Source organism: Phacochoerus africanus, chromosome 12 (assembly GCF_016906955.1).
Source record: "Phacochoerus africanus isolate WHEZ1 chromosome 12, ROS_Pafr_v1, whole genome shotgun sequence".
Classification (NCBI taxonomy): Eukaryota; Metazoa; Chordata; class Mammalia; order Artiodactyla; family Suidae; genus Phacochoerus; species Phacochoerus africanus.
Genome location: NC_062555.1, coordinates 69,281,135 through 69,300,975, shown reverse-complemented (window position 1 = coordinate 69,300,975; position 19,841 = coordinate 69,281,135). Strand labels below are relative to the sequence as shown.

The window sequence follows — 19,841 nt, the reverse complement described above, 5'->3', positions numbered from 1 at the left end:
GACGTGGAAGAATTCCGACCCCCCCGGGGGGGGAGGGGGAGGGCAGCAGAACAAACAGGAACCCAGGCACACTCGCGGGGGAAGAGGCAGGAGGACACAGGAAGCCGCCGGCCCGAGGAGACGGAGGAGGGAGACTCCGGCGGAGGGAGCAGCAGGTCCAAGGCCGCAAAGAAGGGAAAGGATGGAGACGGCGCGGAGACGGAGGCCGAGTGTCGACCCTCCCAACAGGAGGAAGAGAAGACGGCTCAGAGGAAAAGGGAGGCGGGGCAGGGCATCAGCAGGACCACCTGCGGGTTCCAGGGTGGAAGTCGTTACAGGAACGCACCCTATTCACCCACGGGGGCTCTCCCAGCCCTGCACGCGAGCAGGGCGGGTCCTGTGATGCCCATCACCTTTAAAAATAACACCATTTTTTCATGATCATTTTTACCTCACATACATAGCACATGTAAACAACTGGCGTAAAAGCCATAAAAATGCAACATCCTTTACTCCTGATCAGGTACCAACAGCCTCATTGAAAAGAAGAAGCCTCCATCGCTTCACTGTGTGATTTTAGAGCCTGTGTTTTCTCTTTTCCACAAAACCAAGTGGTCTTTTAGGAGTCAGAGGAAGGAGGGGTGCCAGGCCCGTCCCACTGGCTCAGCACTGATCCCTGCCGTCCAAGGCTGCGGGGGATGGAGGGCTGAAAATGAAACTCCCAGACTGCCCTGCCCCCCAGAGCACTGGGTACAAAGTGGGTTCCGCGGATGATACCCTCTGCCTCCCGAGACTCGAAGGCTGAGTGAGGCAGAGGCCACCCTCCTGCGGTTGTCCTGTTGGCAGCAAGGCCAAGGAGTGTGAGCAACTCAATGGGGACTTTCATTCCTGTCCCGAGGGTCTCTGCAGGTGGGGAACACACGACTGTGGCTGTGGGCGGAACTGGACCAGGGGCTCGGCCAGCAGAGAAGCTTCCTGTCCTGCCCCGGGACTTCCACGCGGCCTTGAAGAGTCTGGTGCTGGCAGGTCTCACGCCAACTGGACGATTCCAAGGCCTACGTGTTTCTTAAGAGGGAAAGGAGAGATTGCAGCCGTCCTTCAGGCATCACTGGGTCTTTAAACACCTGCACCAGAATTCTACACGAGGCGCAGAAATAAAGAGCCTGCGGGATGCTCAGGAAGGCTGTCACCTGCGGAAGTCAGGGACCGTGTCCTGGCCCCGTCCCGCGTGTTTGGTGCTTGTCAACAGGGGGCGTGATGTTTACGGTGATAGGAGGCAGTTCCTCCAAAGGCTCCAGCCCGCGCTGCTGCACAGCGCAGATTCACAGGCTGAAATGTATAGAACGTTTTGCCATAAAGGCTGGAGAAAATGTTTATTTTCTCTAGATCTCATTTCGGGAGGCCTCACGGAAGTAAAGAGCACGAGATGCTAGAGATGACCCAAGTTGATGGCTTGAGTCGAGCTCCCTGCACCTACCTTTGGGGACTTCTCCACAGACCCGATGACCTCTAGGTCATCTTCGGGGTGCCGTCCTCTGTGTGTTTGTTTTTAACAAACCGGAGGGGAACGTACCGGGGGACGAACGGTGCAACGGCCACCGCGCCCTCCCTGCGTTCAGAGCGCGAAGACGCTAACCCAGCTTCCCCGCCTGTCTTCATGGGAAGCACAGCTCCAAATCTCAAAGCGAGGGTTTGCTGCTCATGCTCTGAAGCTCTGCAAAAATTCCTATAGTGGCAACATTAAAAGAGCTAAATAACCCAGCAGAAAGGAAGCCTGCGGGTGATCATTTTTACGACATACAAGGAATTTTCTGCCTCCGCTACAAGGCTGAAATACTTAATATTCAGGAATGGGGGAAATAGAGCATCTCCTCAAAATGGGAGGAAAACAATATTTATCCTAACGGGGAGACGAGGAAGCAAGGAAGGCAATGCGAAGATGTCAGCCCTTTGCGTGAATTGACACGCTTCTAGGACAAACAGGACACCCCCCTCCTATTTGTCCTGTAAGACAGTGAACTTGACCCGACTTGGACTGTGAGAGGGAGACGGACCAGCCTATGAGCCCAGGCGCGGCGCTGTGGTGCCAGAGGCAGTGCTACTGGATGGAATTCGTGTGCCGTGAAAGATGCTCCGTGCTGCATGGAGGATTCCCGGGAGCAGATGTGGACACGAGAGAGAGCGGCCCAGGGTCCTCTCCCAAACCCAACCCTCCCTGCAAACTACCCTGGCTCCCTGTCGGGGGCTCCGGAGAACCCGACGTTCTTCCCAAACACGCACCAAACACGCACCCGACCTGCGGTGGCACGGGTCTCGCTTATTTCAGCCGTCCCTCCCTCTTCAGCGGTGGCCCCTTCAGAGACACTTAGAGGACTACCCGACTCCCAGAGAAGTCACACACTGAATTAAAATGATCATTTTAATTACCTACCTAAAGGTTGTCCATGAGCCACGTGTTGAAAATATTTCAAATCCATTTAATGCATAAAATCACTAATAAATCCTTATGAAGTGCTTATTAATTTCAAGCGTCATCAACAGTTGAAAATCAGAATTACTATCATCATAACAATAATTTAACTGCCACAAAGCGACCATAACAAATCTCCAAGGTTTTGTTCCCAGGACTGTGGGAAGAAAACACTATATACATAAAATTCCGAGGCAGTGAGACATAAGTGCCATTAGGCTTGCTGTTACTTTCAAAGGTCAATGTTTAGGAAGGGCCCCCCAAAACAAAACGAAACAAAGATCCCCCATAAACCAAAATTCAGGAAAGATCAAGGAGTCTGAACTTTTGATTTAAACTGATGAGACAAATGTGTAATTTTTACCAATCACCTCAGGCAAACAATATTCCCAGATGGTTTTACCTTTTTTTTAATACATAAGGTCTGGGAAAATGGACAATCAATTTTCTGACCCGCTTCCAAACGCTAATTTTCATTACTCCCGGATGAAAGCACTCCAGAGAATGCGGAGCTGAGCTGACGTGAGCTGATTTATATCCCTTTGCTATAAAACCAGAAATTTACACCCAAAGAAAAACAGCGGTAAGGAAGAAGGACTGTCGGGAATGTTAGACAGACACTACGCGTCGCTCAACACTCTTTTTAAGAAGTGGGACGCTGTAGGGTCTGTTGAATTAGGCCACAAAGATGTCAAAAGCAATGAAATTGAAACCCAGGCATCTTAACGGCTTAGCTAGTTTCTCCATCTATAAAAATCAGGACATTCTTACTGCTGTCTGCGTTAGGTAATTAACAGCTGTAAAGCACTTCGGAAGTATAAACTGCTGAATAAATTATGACTGCCAAAGAATTGTAACCACAATGTGCTAAATAATAATGAAACATGAGCTCTGAACGTTACCGCTTGTGTTTTCAAATTAGCAAATGCAGACAGGGCTCTAATCTCTCAGTAATTAGGCTTCACACAAGTACTAGGTAGCAAGTTCAATTTATAGATTCAAAAATCACCAAAGAGATCTTGTTTTACTTTTCTCTCTCTCTCTTTTTAAAATGTTTTGTTTTATGTTTTTTAGGGCTGCACCTGTGGCCCATGGACACTACCAGGCTAGGGATCGAATCGGAGCTATAGTTGCTGGCCTACACCACAGCCACAGTCAACACTAGACCCAAGCCACATTTGCGACCTACACCACAGCTCACGGCCACACTGGATCCTTAACCCACTGAGGGAAGCCAGGGACGGAAGCCCGAATCCTCAGATACTAGTCAGGTTCTCAACCCACTGGGCCGCAACGGGAACTCCAGAATCTTATTTTTCCACGAGCAGTTGATTCAACTTTACATGCAGCAATAGAAATAAGCTCATGCCCTAATCCGACAGCTGAAGAAATATGATCATGACACCTGTGGTTATATTTTGGCTAATTCCAGGTAGAGGCCTTTCTACTTGAAAATCCATGAGGCAACCAACTTTTTGAGAATTTTCTTTTTATTTCTGATTGATTCTGAAATCCTACACCACAGTAGTGTTTTAGACTATTTTCTGGGAATTAACCACACAAGGCTTTCAGCTAAAATCACTATTCTCTGCCCCTCCAATCTCTTGAACTGTAATATTTCTGAGATGGTGGTAGTTCTATCAAAGAACCTTCAATGCCTTTTCAGCCTTGCTCACTGAGGAAAGAGGATCAAAATACCAGCACCAATTCTATGATCTTCCAAACATTCTATTCCACTGGTGGTATGAGCATGTCATAAAACTCGAAATCTGCACTAGGAAAGCTAACATTATTTTACTACTCATCTCTAGCATCTTATTCTTTTCCCCTATACATTTGAAATAACTACAAGGTGCTATGGAACTGAAACGCAATCAACTAACAAAGACCCAAAGAATTTTAAGTCACAGTAAGATGACAAAACCTTAGAGATCAAGTTCATTTTAATTCTTCCTCATTGAGGAGTTCCCGTCGTGGCGCAGTGGTTAGCGAATCCGACTGGGAACCATGAGGTTGCGGGTTCCGTCCCTGCCCTTGCTCAGTGGGTTGACGATCCGGCGTTGCCATGAGCTGTGGCGTAGGTCACAGACGCGGCTCGGATCCCGCGTTGCTGTGGCTCTGGCATAGGCCGGTGGCTACGGCTTCGATTGGACCCCTAGCCTGGGAACCTCCATATGCCGTGGGAGCGGCCCAAAGAAATAACAAAAAGACAAAAAAAATAAAAAATAATTCTTCCTCATTGGAAATATAACATCTGAAAAATGCAGTCTATCTAAGCCCACAATCTGATCACGGCTGTGCTTACAGACATGCACTGTTCTGCGAATTATCTACATGCTCCTAAATAAATGAAGCCGCGAAGAACAGTTTAAACATCGTTAAACAAATAAACCTAAATTCCTCCATTGTATATTTGGGGATTCATGTCCAGTTACTATTTTAAGGAAAAAATCAAACATCTATGAAAGAAACCAAAGTAAAGGGCACGAGTCACATTAAAAAGCAAATATATAATTTTATCCTCTTAATAACCAAGACCTCAACTACCAGCTTTAGGGACTCATATTAATTTAATTGCGACATTAGCTTTTATCATCATAGATGTAAAAAGACCACTGTGTTCCAAACATAATTATCGTGCTAGCATCTCATTTGATGAAATTATTAGTTAAGATGAGAGCTCTGAATGAATGCATATTTGATTAGTTTCACTTATTTCAGACCGCTGAATAATTTAAGCAGCTGAAATAATAGGAAAGCGGAAGGAGCACCGCCGAGCGGCGCTCAAGTCTGTAGCCCCCGCCACAGCCGGGCGGCCCCCAAACGCAAAACGACCCACTGGCAGCGGGACGTACCTTCCAGGTGGAGCCACATCAGCCGGCCCTTCACACCCACCACGGAGGCCACACAGACTTCTCCCGGGTTCCTGGGGTTCACGGCCTCCAGTTTCATGTTCTTTGTGAAACCCCGACTGAAAGACGTCTGAAAGACAAAGGGACAGACACTGAGCCGGCGGTACGGCGGCAAGATGAGCGCAGCAGAAATGCACACACACACACACACACAAGCATGCACACAGACCCGAATGACAGGACAAGCGAGGCCACACATTTAGTCTTTCCCCACCGAGCACCAGGAAACCTTCTCGCGTGCCTGACTGGTGGCGCAGAAGTGAGAGCTCCAGCTGGCACTCGGCAGGTGCCTAACAGCTGCTGAATGGCACTCTCACCTCCCAGTCCCGGGATCCCGCTCCTGTGGCACCATCCCCTCTCCCTCTTGCCCAAGCTCCTCGCTTGGGCGCCGGGGATTCAAGGGATTCGAGGGCTTGAAAGGAGGCAGAGCGGGTGTCCACGCGGTCCCCTCCTCCAGCCTCAGGACTGTCCTCCCGCTGTTCTTTTAGGGCGGGTCTGCTGGGGACGAATTCCCAGGTCTCTTTCTTATAAAACGGTGTCGATTTTCCCTTTATTCTTTTTCAAATTTTTCTATTTGTTGTCTTGTGTTATTTCTTCCCTTTATTCTTTTTGTTGGTTTTTATTTACCTTTTAAATTCACCTTAAAAACCTGCAGGGGGAAATTCACCCTTGGGCGCGCTCTTCTAGGAAGTAGGGCTGCCAGAGGAACATGCACAAGGACGCAATCAAGACCCAGAACAGGGCCCTCAGCCCTAAGCGCCCCTGCACGGGCCCTGGGGCTCCGTCCCTCCCAGACTCCCGACTCCCGGCCCACTGACCTGCTTTCTGTTCCTGTAGTTCCTCAGTTGTCTACACCACCATCCAAGCAGAATCCCACCCTGCGCACCCTTCTGAGTCCGGCTTTTTCACTAAGCAGTAGCACTCGGGTCGGCCGTGCTAACGTGTGGGTCAGATGCTCATTCCACTGACAGCTGAGCAGTGTCTGCAGCTGGTTCATCTAATCCATTTACCAGCTGAAGGGCAGCTGGGCTGTTTCCAGGCTTTGGTAATTATGAATGAAGCCTCTTTAGACAGTCAAGTACCAGTTTTTGTGTGGACGTAAGTATAATCGCCCACTCAGGCTGGCATAGCAAATACCATGGGCTGGGCCCCCTGAAACGACAGAAATTTTTTGCCTCATGGCTCTGGAGCAAAAAATCCAAGGTCATGTCATCCGCAGGGTTAATTTCTTCTGAGGCCTCTCCCCTGGGCTCGAAGACGGCCGTCTTCTCCCTGTGTCTTCGCAGGGTCTTTCCTCCCTGCATGTGGCCTGTGCCCCAACTGTGTCTCGTGGGGACACAAGCCATAGTGGATTCAGGCCCACCTGTATGATCTCATTTTTCCTCAACTGCTTCTCCCAACGTTCTAACTCCAAGGAGTTAGAGAGGAATTGGGGGGGTGGGGGTGGGGGACAAATCCAGCCTTAATACTACGCTCTCATTTTTCTAGAAACAGGATGGCTGAGCCCTGCGGTAAACGCACGTTCCTAAGAGGGCCTGTTTGCCAACACACCGCTCTGCATGCCCACCAGCAGGGGGTGGTGCAGTTTCTGAACAGCCTCACCAGCGCCTCGTATTGCTGGTTTTTCAACTTCCAGCCATGACACTAGCGCAGGTCTAGCGGTAGGTACCTCACTGTACTTTCGATGCGGATTTTCCCCGCAACCAGGGGCGTTCCCCATCTTCTCACGGGTTTCTCTGTCCTCTGGAGAATCATCTTGGGCGAATCATCTGTTTCCATCTTCATTCAAGAAGCACATTTTTGCTAGAATATGGAATTACAGTTCTCTTCTTTCGGGTCTCAAAAGACAGCGGCTCACTGTCTCTTAGCCTCTGTTGTTTCTGAGAGGTTTGCTGTCATTTAAATGGTCGTTCCTGTATTATGGAATATATCATTTTTCTCTGGGTGCTCTGAAGATCTCTCCGTATGTGTGGTTACTGGCAGTCTAACTACGTTGCATCTCTTTGCATTTAGGCTCCTTTTTCATGGCACTCCAGACTCATACATTTGGATCTTCCGGCGTCTTTGGTAAATGTGAGGCCGTAATTTAGTTTCTTTTCCGCAGTCTCTGTGGTCACGTCTGCTTCAGTCACCGACTACCCACGACACGGTGGCTCAGATCCCTGGGGTTTTGTTCATCGTTCCCTCCCTATCTTCCCATCTCTTTTCTTTCCTTTCTGTTCTTCAGATGAGATAACTTCTATTTTCTTTTTCTTTTTAGGGCCGCACCCATGGCATCATATGGAGGTTCCCAGGCTAGGGGTCAAATCAGAGCTACAGCTGCCAGCCTACCCCACAGCTGCAGCAATGCAGGATCCAAGCTGCGTCTGCAAACTAGACCACAGCTCATGGCAACGTCGGATCCCCAACCCACTGAGCGAGGCCAGGGATTGAACCCGCGTCCTCAAGGCAGCTAGTTGGATTCGTTTCTGCTGAGCCACGAGGGGAACTCTTGAGAGGACTTCTACTTTCAAGGTCATGAACTCTTTGTTCTGTCAACTCTCTTGTTATTAAGCCCTTCCAATGAATTTGCTTATTTGGGATATCGCAGCTTTTTTTTCATTCTAAAATTTCTCTTTTTTAGGCTTTCTAACTTCTGGCACTTCCTTTTTACCCATCATGAGAATGTTTTCCTTTACCTCCATGGTTCAAAACTTCTAGAGTGTATCAGAACTATCTAGAAAGCTTTTTGGCTGCCCCACGGCATATGGGTTCCGAGGCCAGGGATCAGATCTGAGCCGCAGTTGCAGCCTCCTCCACAGCTGCGGCAATGCTGGATCTTTAGCCCGCTGTGCTGGGATGGGGATTGAACCTGCATCCCAGCGTTTCAGAGACGCTGCCGATCCCGTTGCGCCACAGCAGGAACTCCTAGAGAGCTTTTTCAAAGACACGGCCTGCTAGGTCTCACCGCAAAGACTGTGATTCAGTTGATCAGAAGTGAGGCCAGAGAAGGCGTCTTTCCAACGAGTTCCTGGAGGACGCTAAGGCGCAGGAACAAGGATGACGGTTTTACACCGCTGAGCTTAGCGGTGATGGGGGCTTGGCAAAATTTGTCTGCTAATTCTAACATCTGATCCATGTTGGGTTTGGTCTCTGTTGATTTATCTTTTCTGTGGGGAATAATCAGATTGTCCTGTTTCTTCACGCACTGAGCAACTCTGGATTGAAACTGGGTGTTTTAACTGTAAACCATAGAAACTCTGTGTTATGTTATATTCCTCCCAAGAGTGTCAATTCAGCAAGCAATTAATGTGGCTGGACTCAAACTACATGCTCTGTCTCTTGCGAAGCAGCCCAAATCTCAGTTCAGTTCTTTCATGCTTAGCAAGGCTTCTTGGCGTCTGCGTGGCACAGACATGGTTTAGGGCTCAGCTAAGGATGTAGGCAGCATTTATGCACGTCCTTTGTGGGTCTCCCCTCCTGCCCTCCCCGTGTCTGGGTCTTTCCTCACTTTCCAGTAGCTGCTGCCCCAATTCTGTCATCTGGTTCATCAGGCCAGAGATGCCTCCAATTGCACACCCCGTGTTTTCACCATCTCATACGTCGTCCGCTGTGGCCGACGTCAAGCTAAAGTCCGGGAACAGGGGACCATCGCTGCCGCTGCTCCTTTCTCCCAGGACTTGCCCCCCCCAGAACCTGCCTGCCTGCTCCTGTTCACTCTCCACGTCCCCCCGGCACGAGCGTGACATTCTGTCCTGAGGTCAGAGTCGCCATCTGCAGGGGGATCAATTCAGTGTAAGCTCACGCGGCCAATACTGGAAGCAAACCGCCCTCCTGACATTTTAAAAGAAATGTAGAATCTTCCCCGATTACCCACCACTCTAAACTTGTTATCAGACATGACAACACCGTATAAATAGATGTCCTCTGAAACACATAAACCAAGATACACAGACTGCTGTGTGGACATCTCTGCGTGGACTCACGGAAAGACGCCAGGGTCATTCTCATGTACGTGTCTTTTTAGAGAAGCTAAGCTGAAAACGCAATTATGTATTTCTGTTGCCAGAACAAAATTATCCAGTGTATGTTAAGCAACCCATCTGTTCCCTTCCTTAACGTTTCTTTGGAAATAGAAATCAGAGATTCCAGGTTGGCTGTTTTTCTGCAAGTCATCCTGCCCCATCCACGCATATTAAGTACTGAGCTTCTTTTGATGACACAACTCAACAGGCTGCCTAAAAAGCCTCTAAGTAAGTTAAAATACATTTTATCCTACTTAATAAGGAGAAGCTACAACCGCATAACCTATTTTCATCTCAACCTGCTGCCTGAGGGTAATTTATAAAGGATCAATAGCAAAACTGCTACCTGTGAGTTTGTTTTACTAAGCACTGGGCTGTGTCAATCCATCTCAGAACCGCTCTGGACTGTTAACCACCCCAGGGAAACATTCTCGCCATGCGTCCGCTTCACTCCGCCCTCCGCTACTACGCGGGGGATGTATGATTAAAAAGTGAATTCATGATAAGCGTCCCATCAAACGGCGCCTGGAGCCCGCTAACAACGTTCAGCAAAGTAGCAGTGACGCAATGCCTGTGCCATCAGGCAGATAACGATCCTGTCAATTAAATAAATGGACAGCCAGAGACGGGGGTGGCGGGGGCCGGGGGGGGGGGGAGGCTGTAACAAGTGCATTCCTAATGGACATGCCAGCATTTTCCCTGAAATGGATTTCATCTTGGAAGCCCACGCCTGAAAACTCAGAGGCCATCTGGGGATAGGGAGACTTGCTCCATATCAAGATCCACTTGGCGGGGGGGGGTGGGGTGGGGGGTGGTCCTTCCCCTGGGGCTCAGTGGTAATGAATCCAACTAGTATCCACGAGGATGCGGGTTCGATCCCTGGCCTGCTCAGTGGGTTAAGGATGCAGCACGGCCATGAGCCCATGGTGCAGGTTGCAGACGCAGCTCGGATCTGGCGTTGCCGTGGCTGTGGTGTAGGCCGGCAGCTGCAGCCCCAATTCGACCTTTAGCCTGGGAATTTCCATAGCCCCAGGTGTGGTCCTAGGGGGAAAAAAGGTTTTTTTTAAATCCAGTTGGACTGGACAACTGTCAGCTGCTGGGCACAGAGGACAGATAAAAAGAAGCACAGAAAAAATGAGTCCCTAAATCAGAAAAAGGGAGGCTTTTCTTCCCAAGGCTAAAGAGTCTGGGAAGGACAGTCTCTCGTCGGGGGAGGGTCTGAGGCTGCGATGAGGAGGGTCCAGGTGAGGCCGGCAGAGGCCCCGACAAGTGACGTCAACATGGCTCAAAGTCTAGGAAGACGTAACACGGCGGCAGAGCCACCAGCTCTGTCCTCACGGTGGCACATGGCACTGCTGCCTCCATCACACCGCCTCGCACACGGCGTTCAGCTGTCCCCGCGCTTCCGAAGCACTCTCTCTGTGAAAGGCAACATCCGCCGGCAGAGCTTCCCTGGATCACTTAAGGAGCCGATTTCCAGCCCTGCCCCTGATGAATTTCTGTATTTACGAGCACAAGCTGACTTCGTAATCAACCTACTTAATTGTCCAAAATCGGGCTATGATTGACGGTCTGTATTAAGCCTCTCTCTATGAAGCCCCTTCTTCCCAACAGAATCCCTGGAGGACAAGTTATCAGTGGGACGGCAGCCGATCAGCAGGTCTAGGACCACACGCCCAGAAAGCAAGTCTTCCGTGGGGGGTGCGCCGCCCTGTAGTGTCTGGGGCCCCCAACTGCAGGACTACGTCTTTCCTGCCAACATAAACACATTAACTTCCACGACCAAATTGTGGTTCAGCATACTAGGCTACACATGTGCCTCATCCTCAAACCCTGTCCAATTCCTAAGGGGGATACAGTTTCAATGAGTAATTTATAGACTATGTATGCAACCAACACTTATGACTGAGCAAGCACGCACATGCGAGAACCCAGACACACACACACACACACACACACACACACACACACACACACTGTTATTTTACGTGTCACTGTGCCGATAAGCTCTATTTGAACAGGGAGGTGGCTTAAAGGAAGCGCAACAGGAAACATTGGGAGTGACCTCTTATGCCAGTGATTCAATAAAACGTTCAGGGAAATATTTTAAGAGTACATCCGAGGAGCAGTGACGCTCGTATCCCATGATCTTGCCCTTGTCACACGCCCAAGCGAGGGCACAGCTGATGGTGGCCCCAGGGACCAGCGCCCACAAGGTGTCCTCCCCCCTCCCAGGGCAGACGCAGGGCAGGGCAGCGGGAGCCCAGCCCGCCCACGCTCCCGAGTCTCGCTCGGGGCATCACCCAATAAAGTGACTCGTCCTCGGCCACAGGTGGCTCCAGTGATACGTGTCTGTTCATCTGTCCACGGACCTTGGGGCTGCTTCTGCGTCCCGGCCGTTTGTAAACAGCGCTGCGGTGAACACGGCGTGCGTGCACGTGCCTTTTCAAATTGTGATTTTCTTCCAGATTCACGCCCAGGACTAGGACTGCAGGATCGCAGTGTAACTCTACTTTTAGTTTTTAAAGGAACCGCCACCCAGTTTTGCGCGGCGGCTGCACCAGTTTCCATTCCCACCCACAGTGTAGGAGGGGGTCCTTGCCCTTCACATCCTCCCCGGCGTTTACAGGGAGTTGCTACTCAGCCGTTCAAAAGAAGGAATGACACGCTGCCCTTGGCAGCAACATGGAGGGACCCAGAGGTTATTACACTAAGCGAGAAGTCACACAAAGACGAATACCAGTTGATACTGCTAATGGGTGGAATCTAAAAAACGGATACAACGGAACTTACATACAAAACAGACACAGACAAGAGAAACTAAACTTACCAGTTACCGAAGGGGGTTAGGGGGATGGGGGATAAAGGAGGCATTTGGGATTAGCATATGCACACGGCTACATTTAAAGCAGATGACCCACCAGGACCTCTGGGGCAGCACAGAGAACCATACTCAACATGTTGTAACAACTTATGTAAGGGAAAAGAATCTGAAAATGCATACATTTTATATATATATATATATATATATAAATAATACATATTACACTGAACCACTCTGCTGTACACCTGAACCTAACACACAGTAAATCGACCGCAATTAAAAAAAGTAACGTCTTATGTGTCAATATGAGGCTATGGTGTCTAGAACGAGGGACATTATCCCCTGGTTCTCTCTCTCTCTCTCTTTTTTTTTTTTTTTTTTTTAGGGCCGCACCTGAGTCATAGGGAGGTTCCCAGGCCAGGGGTCCAAGTGGAGCTACGGCTGCCGGCCTGCACCACGACCATGGCAACATCAGATCCGAGACTTATCTGCAACCTACACCACAGCTCACAGCAATGAGCGAGGCCAGGGATCAAATCAGCAACCTCGCGGGTCCTCGTGGGATTCGTTTCTGCTGCGCCACTATGGGAACTCCCCTCCCGGTTCTCTTTTCCTCTGCTCTCGAGGTGGCGATGACAAAGCTGAGGACAGACCCTGCCCGAGGCTCCACAGAAGAAGACCCACCTCCTAATCAGGAACGCCCTGGACCTTCCACACGTGAGACACAAACTCCCACACGTTAGGAGTGAGTTTGTGACCAGAGCCCAGCATCGCCCTAACTGATGAGCAAGTGGAGGGGAGGACGTTTCAAAACCTACAAAAACGTGGAGAATTCCCTGGTACCGGTGGCACCTTCATCCATCTTGTTCAATAATCAGAAAGCAACCGAGACAACGCAGGTGGACCACGTCTGTGAGGAAAGGACAGCAAGAACCACGCCGCTTACATTCCTGAAGCAGAAGGGGGGCGCTTCTTCTGTCCCGTGCTGCTTGTGATAATCCGCCCAGTCGAAGTCCTGGCCAGAGTAACCTGAGTGGGACAAAACACAGACAAAACGCGTTAACCCAGCCGCATCGCCAAGGAACGAACAGCGCCAAGATGCGTCTGTTATTAAAGGAAGAAGCGCTGCACGTACAGGCCCCCCGGAGGGTGAAGAACACAGCAGGTTTTAGGGGGTGAAGTGCAATATTGCGGAAGGTGTAAAGTGGCAAATCCACATAAGATGCACCCACGGCATCAGAATTCGGAGCCTGAAACCAGGGAACTGACCCACGTCAGTGCGTGCAGGTGGCGAGAGCTGCGACGGGGGAGGAGGTGAGCCTGGGGCGCGCACAGCCTTCTGCAGAAACACAGCAACCCTCGCTTCGACTCTGGGTCCACGTGAACGCCTCGACACCCCGGGGGAAACCTGAGATTTTGTTGGAAAACAACCCTAGAGGGGGAGGATTCGCAACGAGGAACAGACGGGAAAACAAACAGCAAAAAAGGAGCTGAGGTTCTAGCAAGAAAGCCTCCAAAGACACAGGAGGCGGCGAGGCGTAAACCCTGCCTCGACGGACTCCCGGAGGAGGGAGGCGAGGGAACCTCTTGGGGTGAAGTCCGGGGCCACGCCTGACATGCTGAGGGAGCTGCCTGAGACTGCTCGTTCCTACGGAATTGAATGAAATCCAGGCCTCATTACCAAAGTGGGTTTTTTCCTTTCTTCGTTCCTTTAATTTGGGGGGAAGAGCTACACAAGGATACCCTACAGATGGGTCTCGAGCACCACGACAAGGCACGGGAGAAGTTTAAAGCGTAAAACAAGAAAGGCGTTGCGGGCGTGGTTGAACCCCGGCAGGGAAATTCCTCCTCATATGGGTGTCACTTGTATTTCCTGTGAACAAGGAAGGCAATGACGATGCAAAACACGGAACCCGTCGGAATTAACGGAAACTGCAAAATGCCCCGATGATCATCATTCGACTGGTTTCCATGGTTTAAGTGTATGTCAAATACAGTCGCGAGGGATTTCTAAAGTATATTTTAAACCAAGCCTCCCCTCGATGTCCCTTCCACACGTCATCATAAATTCTACACCTGCAAATTTACTAAAGAAGGGGAATTTTGTTACTAAATCCCCCAGTTGCAGGGAGCCGGCAGAAATTCCGCAAGGAAGGAACTCAAGAAACTGCTTGCAAGTACAAGACGGTACACAGCTCCTTAAGGAAGCTCAATCTGCCCCGCTTTTTAAAAGATGAGGTGGGGGTTAGCCAAGAAGGCAGCTGTCTTCCTCTGGCCTGGGGACTGACCCTTGCCCCTCCCCTCGCCTGCCAAGCTTCCTCTCCCCCGCTTCCTCCTGACACAGCCCCATCCTTCTAGAAAGACTGACAGATGCTCCTTACTTTCCCATGAGGAGACAGAATGTCTCAGAAACCTGAGCTGCCATGGTCTTTGGAGCTGGTTTTGACAACGTTCCGCACATCCTGCCACATCCCCTCCCCCCAGCCCTTCGCTCCAGAGCTGTTCCTCCAGCCAGAGGATTCTGGAAGGGACCAGACCAACTTTCTTCTGACCACTTACAAGCAAAACAAAACGGGTCTCAGGCAGGGTACTGCAAGTTCCTTTGCAAGTAACAGAATCCTCTACTTCGAGTCATTTCCCTGGGACTGTTTTGGCTCAAATCCTTGCACTAATATGGAAGAATAGAAGACTTCACCAAAAGGCACCCCACACTGGGGAGAACTCCCCTCACCATATGAAGGGTGCCCAACCAGGAAGGAGAACCAGATCCGGACCCAGCTCCACCAGGCCTTGGATGAACCAAGGTTAAGTACATTAAATCTTCCGCACCTGATTTTCCCGATCTACTAATTCACAAAATACAGATCTGTTGCATTGCATGAGTCAGAGCCACTGCTACTGATGACTGCTGCTACTTAGGATTATTTCCTTGCCTCTGTGGTTAATTCACTCCTCGATCTCCCAGGAGAAAAGTGTGACGGCGGATGAAGGGAGGTTATGCAACAGCTCTTGACGGATCAGCTGGAGACCAACCGAATCCCCCAACAGAAGGACTGTGTTTGTTTAGGGCTTTGGCCGAGCACTTTGCTGACGTCAGGATCTCCTGCCATTCCCTGTCTCTTCCCTGGACCTTTGTGACTTAGTTTGTGAGCAAAGGAAAATCTTATCAAGATCACGAAGAGAAGGGAGAAACAGAAAAGCAAAAACAAAAACAAAACAGCCAACCTATTGCAATGAAGAGCAAACCAGTGTCTGAAATAACATCACGTTGAGGTATTCTGAATGGCCCACATCGGTTCAGATGGGACTTGCCCGCCCAGAGGTTACCTCTGCTCCCCCTACAGAGAGACATTCTGTTGGGTCTTCTATCACGTGCATAACCATCGCCTTCCAATGGACTTCCGCCCACTCCATAAACGCCATGCTCACGGCTTTCTCTACCCAACCTCCAAGACTCTACAGGGAGCCATTTTTAACCTAATAATTTCAGGATGTAAACAAGTCTTGCTGGGTACCTAAGCACCGCGTAATTACTCTGCGTCTAGAATGTTCTCCTTCCCTTGCACATTTGAACAGCCTTAACTTCTCCTCCTCCTCCTCCTGCTCTTAGGGACCTTTTATTCACTTCATCACTTAAAATTCTTCTCCTTCTGGCTGATAATGAGCTTGCTTTGTGAGGCAGTTTTGTGACAGCTCAGAAAATAACTGCTACATAAAAACAAATTGCTGTGGCTCGTATAATAGAGACAACAGGGGTCAATTATACTCATTAATCAACAAAGACAGAACAAGAAGTACTAAGGCTTAACTGTAGCCAGGAAAGCGCATTTTAAACCCAGGAGGGAGGGAACTAGCAGAGGGGAAAAGAAAATAAAAGGAAATCAAAACCCCTCTGGCTATTAAAATTTGCAACAAGCTGCCATCTGAGACTGTTGAACCTCCACCACTAGAGTTATTTAAGCCTTAATTAGTGTTTATTCTGAATGAAGTTCCAACTGTTACAGGTCCAAAAGGAAACAGGTCGATGACCCATTTCCTATGATACAAATTAATTGACATAAAACAGCTCCCCTTGCAAACACTGCTATCGGCACTGCAAGTGGACAATTCTTCTGAAAAACAATTTGGCAGTAAAAATGTCCATGAACTTTGACACAACAATTTCACTTCTGGGAATGCATCCCATAATAGTAACCTTAAAAACTGATAACATTTGATACATTAAGATTCAAGGACATTATTAGTGATAACTCTGGGGATAACAAAAAAACTACATCCCAGAATAAGGAACAACATGAAACTTATCTGAGTCCATGGAAAGTTATGGAGGCATGAAACTGCACCTAATTCACTTTAAAAAAAAAAAAATCAAGGAAAAAATGATTGCTTTGAGTCTGCTATAAGCATATACAGAACTATCTATTTTACATTAAAATATGCAAAGTAAAAGACCAGGGGAAATTCAAGAAAAACTTACTAAAAAATATCAAAATAATTATCTGGGTGGTGGGACTCCTGGATACTTTTTTCTTCTACCTCTTTGTATTTTTCAGGTTTTCATTAATACCTGTGAATTATGTCAATAATAAAATTTTTTTGAAAGCATAGCTTCTTTGTTCTGTTTTAAAAGGCACTGGTCAATGAATCCAGAAAAACAAGACTGCCTCCCCTCAGCCACTTTCCCGCTGCTCCTTTGCTAACAGAACCCAGACTGTGCCCAGTTACTACAGGAAGTCAGCCCTGCCTCAGCACCAGGCAGTGAATCCTGACAATCCCCAGGCAATCAGGGTGGTTTTGCGCCTCTTCCAAGGACTTGGGGTGGGGAGAGAGGCAGGGCTTTAGGAAACATTTCTTTCTCAAAAAATAAAAAGAGAGACCACAGAACTGAAAACTCCTGATCTCTGCTGGGTGGATATGAAAAAAAGGTACAGTCTTAGTCAAAAACAGCAAAAGGACGCCCTGTTTGACATCCACCCGAAGGGCAGAACGAAAAGCCGTGATACAAACCCACGGCTGTGAAGACTCCTGGGGAACACGCACCTTTGCGCCCTTCTGGTTGGCGTGCAACTTGAAAAACCACTGCACAGGCCAACCCGGCCACACGCGTCAGGCTCGTTCAGACGTCTGCGTCCAGCCCCGCCATCCTCACTCACGCGCTCGCGCCGCGTGCACTCCCTAAGGGCGCCGTGTGCTACGCGTGCCTCTGTACCAGCACGTCTGCTCACAGCAACGATCAACACAGCAACAAGCCCCTGACCCTTGCAGAGCTCGCATGTCAGTGGCAAGAGACAACCCACGGGCAGGGACAGGCCGACGGCACAAGTGAGACCGAAGGGCCACAGGGAGGGCTGCGGGGAGCAAAGCCTGGAGACGCTGAGATGCTGAGGATGTGACCGTCATGTGGCCACTGAGGGGAGGGTGAGTCTGGGGGGGACCAGCAACTGCAAAGCCCAGGAGCAAGTCTGGAATGTTCTAGGAAGAGCAAAGAGGCATGTGGGGCTGGAGGAGAAGGGTCTGGAGTGAGAACAGAGAAGTAATTCCATCGTGGGGTGTCCTACTGAAACAACAGGAGAAGTGGGAGCCACAGAGAACTAACAGGAGTGTGTTTCAATCCATAATTTACCTACAAATCATGGAGCTCTTCACCTAACGTAGGTATTTTAGCAGGTCACATCTTGATAATCAAGGGACATGGTAGCGGGTTTAAAATAATTAAATAGACACGCAAAGTTATAAACTCCAGGAAACACAGATCTGAGAGAATATCCACCAGAAGGTGTTTTTCAGGATAGGAATTTCTTCTCCCTTTCTTCGGGAAAATTTTAATGAATGCATATTACATCCGCAATTTGGAAAGGTCTTTATAAAGTGCTAACACTTTCTAAACCAAGGAGAGGCATGTGTTTCCTAATGACTCACTCTAAGTCTCCAGGTGGTTGGACTCTGCTTAGCTGCTGGTGAGAGGACAAAGACAGGCACCTGTCTTACGTTCACCTGCTCCGGCAGCTAAGAGAGTGACAGACACCCGCGTGGGGAGTGTGACACAGAGGAGAAAGGCAAGGATGGAGGGAGGTGAGGAAAGAAAGCGCTCAGGATCCCGGCCCCTGTCCAGAAGAGCCCAGCGCCCTGGAGCGAGCTCGTCCGCCCCTCCGAGCACATCACATCCTCGAGGTGCTGGGCCATTGGTGTTCATGGGAAGCCGAGTTCAATGTCTCTTTGAAAGGAAACACGACACAGGCATCTTCGAAGACCAGCAAACCCCAGGACAGAGATGTAGGACGGAGAGACGACAGGACAGAAACCACAGCCTAAGAGCAGGTTCCCAGTCCGGCTCTGCCGGGCACCTGCTCCGTGAACTGCTCTCCTTACTGAACGGTCAGCTCTCTGCTCTCAAGCCCCGAGGCTTGCATGGAGCCCCTGCGACACGGACGGGGGCTTGGCGCTCGATGGATGACACCACGTGCAGAGGCACTAGGTCGCCTCCCGAGCAAGTTTCTCAAACATCCCCCAATGAATTTCATGAGTGTCCATCAGTAGCGGACTAAAGCCCTCCTGTCGTCCACGCTGTTTGCTCAAGAGCCCCTTGGCTTTGAAATCCAGCAGCTCCCTCCATATTCTCAGCTGACAACCATTTTCAAGTTCTCCTGGATGCAAAGCTTTAAAATGTACATGTATTTCCAACTGAATCATTCTTTTCTTACACTCATGGAATAATTCAGCAAAAAAGGAAAACATGGTAAAATGACTAAGTCAAGTGAGTGCAAATGCCGGCCACTCCAATTTCCTTGTCTTTCAGGTTAAAAATAAATGTTGAATGGTGGAAGATGGCATGAGGAAAAGAATGTGTATGTATGTATGACTGGGTCACTATGCTGTACAGCAGAAATCGACACAACACTGCAGATCAACTGGATTCTAACAAAAAAAAATTCTTAATTAAAAAATAAAAACTGATCATTGATTCAGTTTTTGGAACATGACGGAAAATAACGTAAGAAAAAAAAATATGTATGTATATGAATGACTGGGTCATTGCTGCTCAGCACAAATTGACACAATGTTGTAAATCAACTGTACTTTAACCAAAAAATTTTTAAATAAAACTTAAAAAAAAAAAGACGGGAACTCACCAAGAAAAGATATTCTACAGCCAAAGACATGAAGAAACCCATCACGTATAATAAATCCTATATACTCTCAGAATTTGAGTTACAAACAACAAACTCATACCGTAATAAAGCAAAGAATGGTGATTCCCAGTGGACATCTGAGACGTGTAACAAACGATCTCAAAAGAAACTGTAAAATCAGCTCTGCTGAAACCACCACCACCTCTAAGCTTTCGTTCACTGTGATTACAAAGATACATAGACTTTACTACATACGCGATATATAGAAATATATAATCAATAGTCTTACAAAATGGTAAGTGTGCTCAATAAATAAACCTGTCGACTTTGTTATAACTGCAAACACTTGGAACGTTATTCTCTAGAACGGAAATTCTCCAAATGCTCTGCCGTATAGACCAGTCCAGTCCTGACATCCCTCAGTCCTGCGCAAGGCCGACAAAAGGCCCCCAAATTACTGAGAAGGGTGACTTTTATGAAGGTACCAGTGACAGAAAACAGCAGTAAAGGTTGGATCTGGTT

General features: G+C 48.8%; 1 protein-coding gene across 3 annotated transcripts in view; it reads right to left on the bottom strand.

Moving 5' to 3' along the window:
• SFMBT2 (Scm like with four mbt domains 2) overlaps window positions 1-19,841 on the bottom strand; it is a 194,793-nt gene that overhangs the window by 41,042 nt on the left and 133,910 nt on the right. For all 3 annotated transcript variants that reach the window (XM_047755296.1, XM_047755297.1, XM_047755298.1), the window contains 2 exons: window positions 13,136-13,218; window positions 5,305-5,431 (listed from right to left, as the gene is read on the bottom strand). In XM_047755296.1, the coding sequence (XP_047611252.1) occupies window positions 5,305-5,431; window positions 13,136-13,218 (210 nt within the window). The remainder of the gene's footprint in view (window positions 1-5,304; window positions 5,432-13,135; window positions 13,219-19,841) is intronic.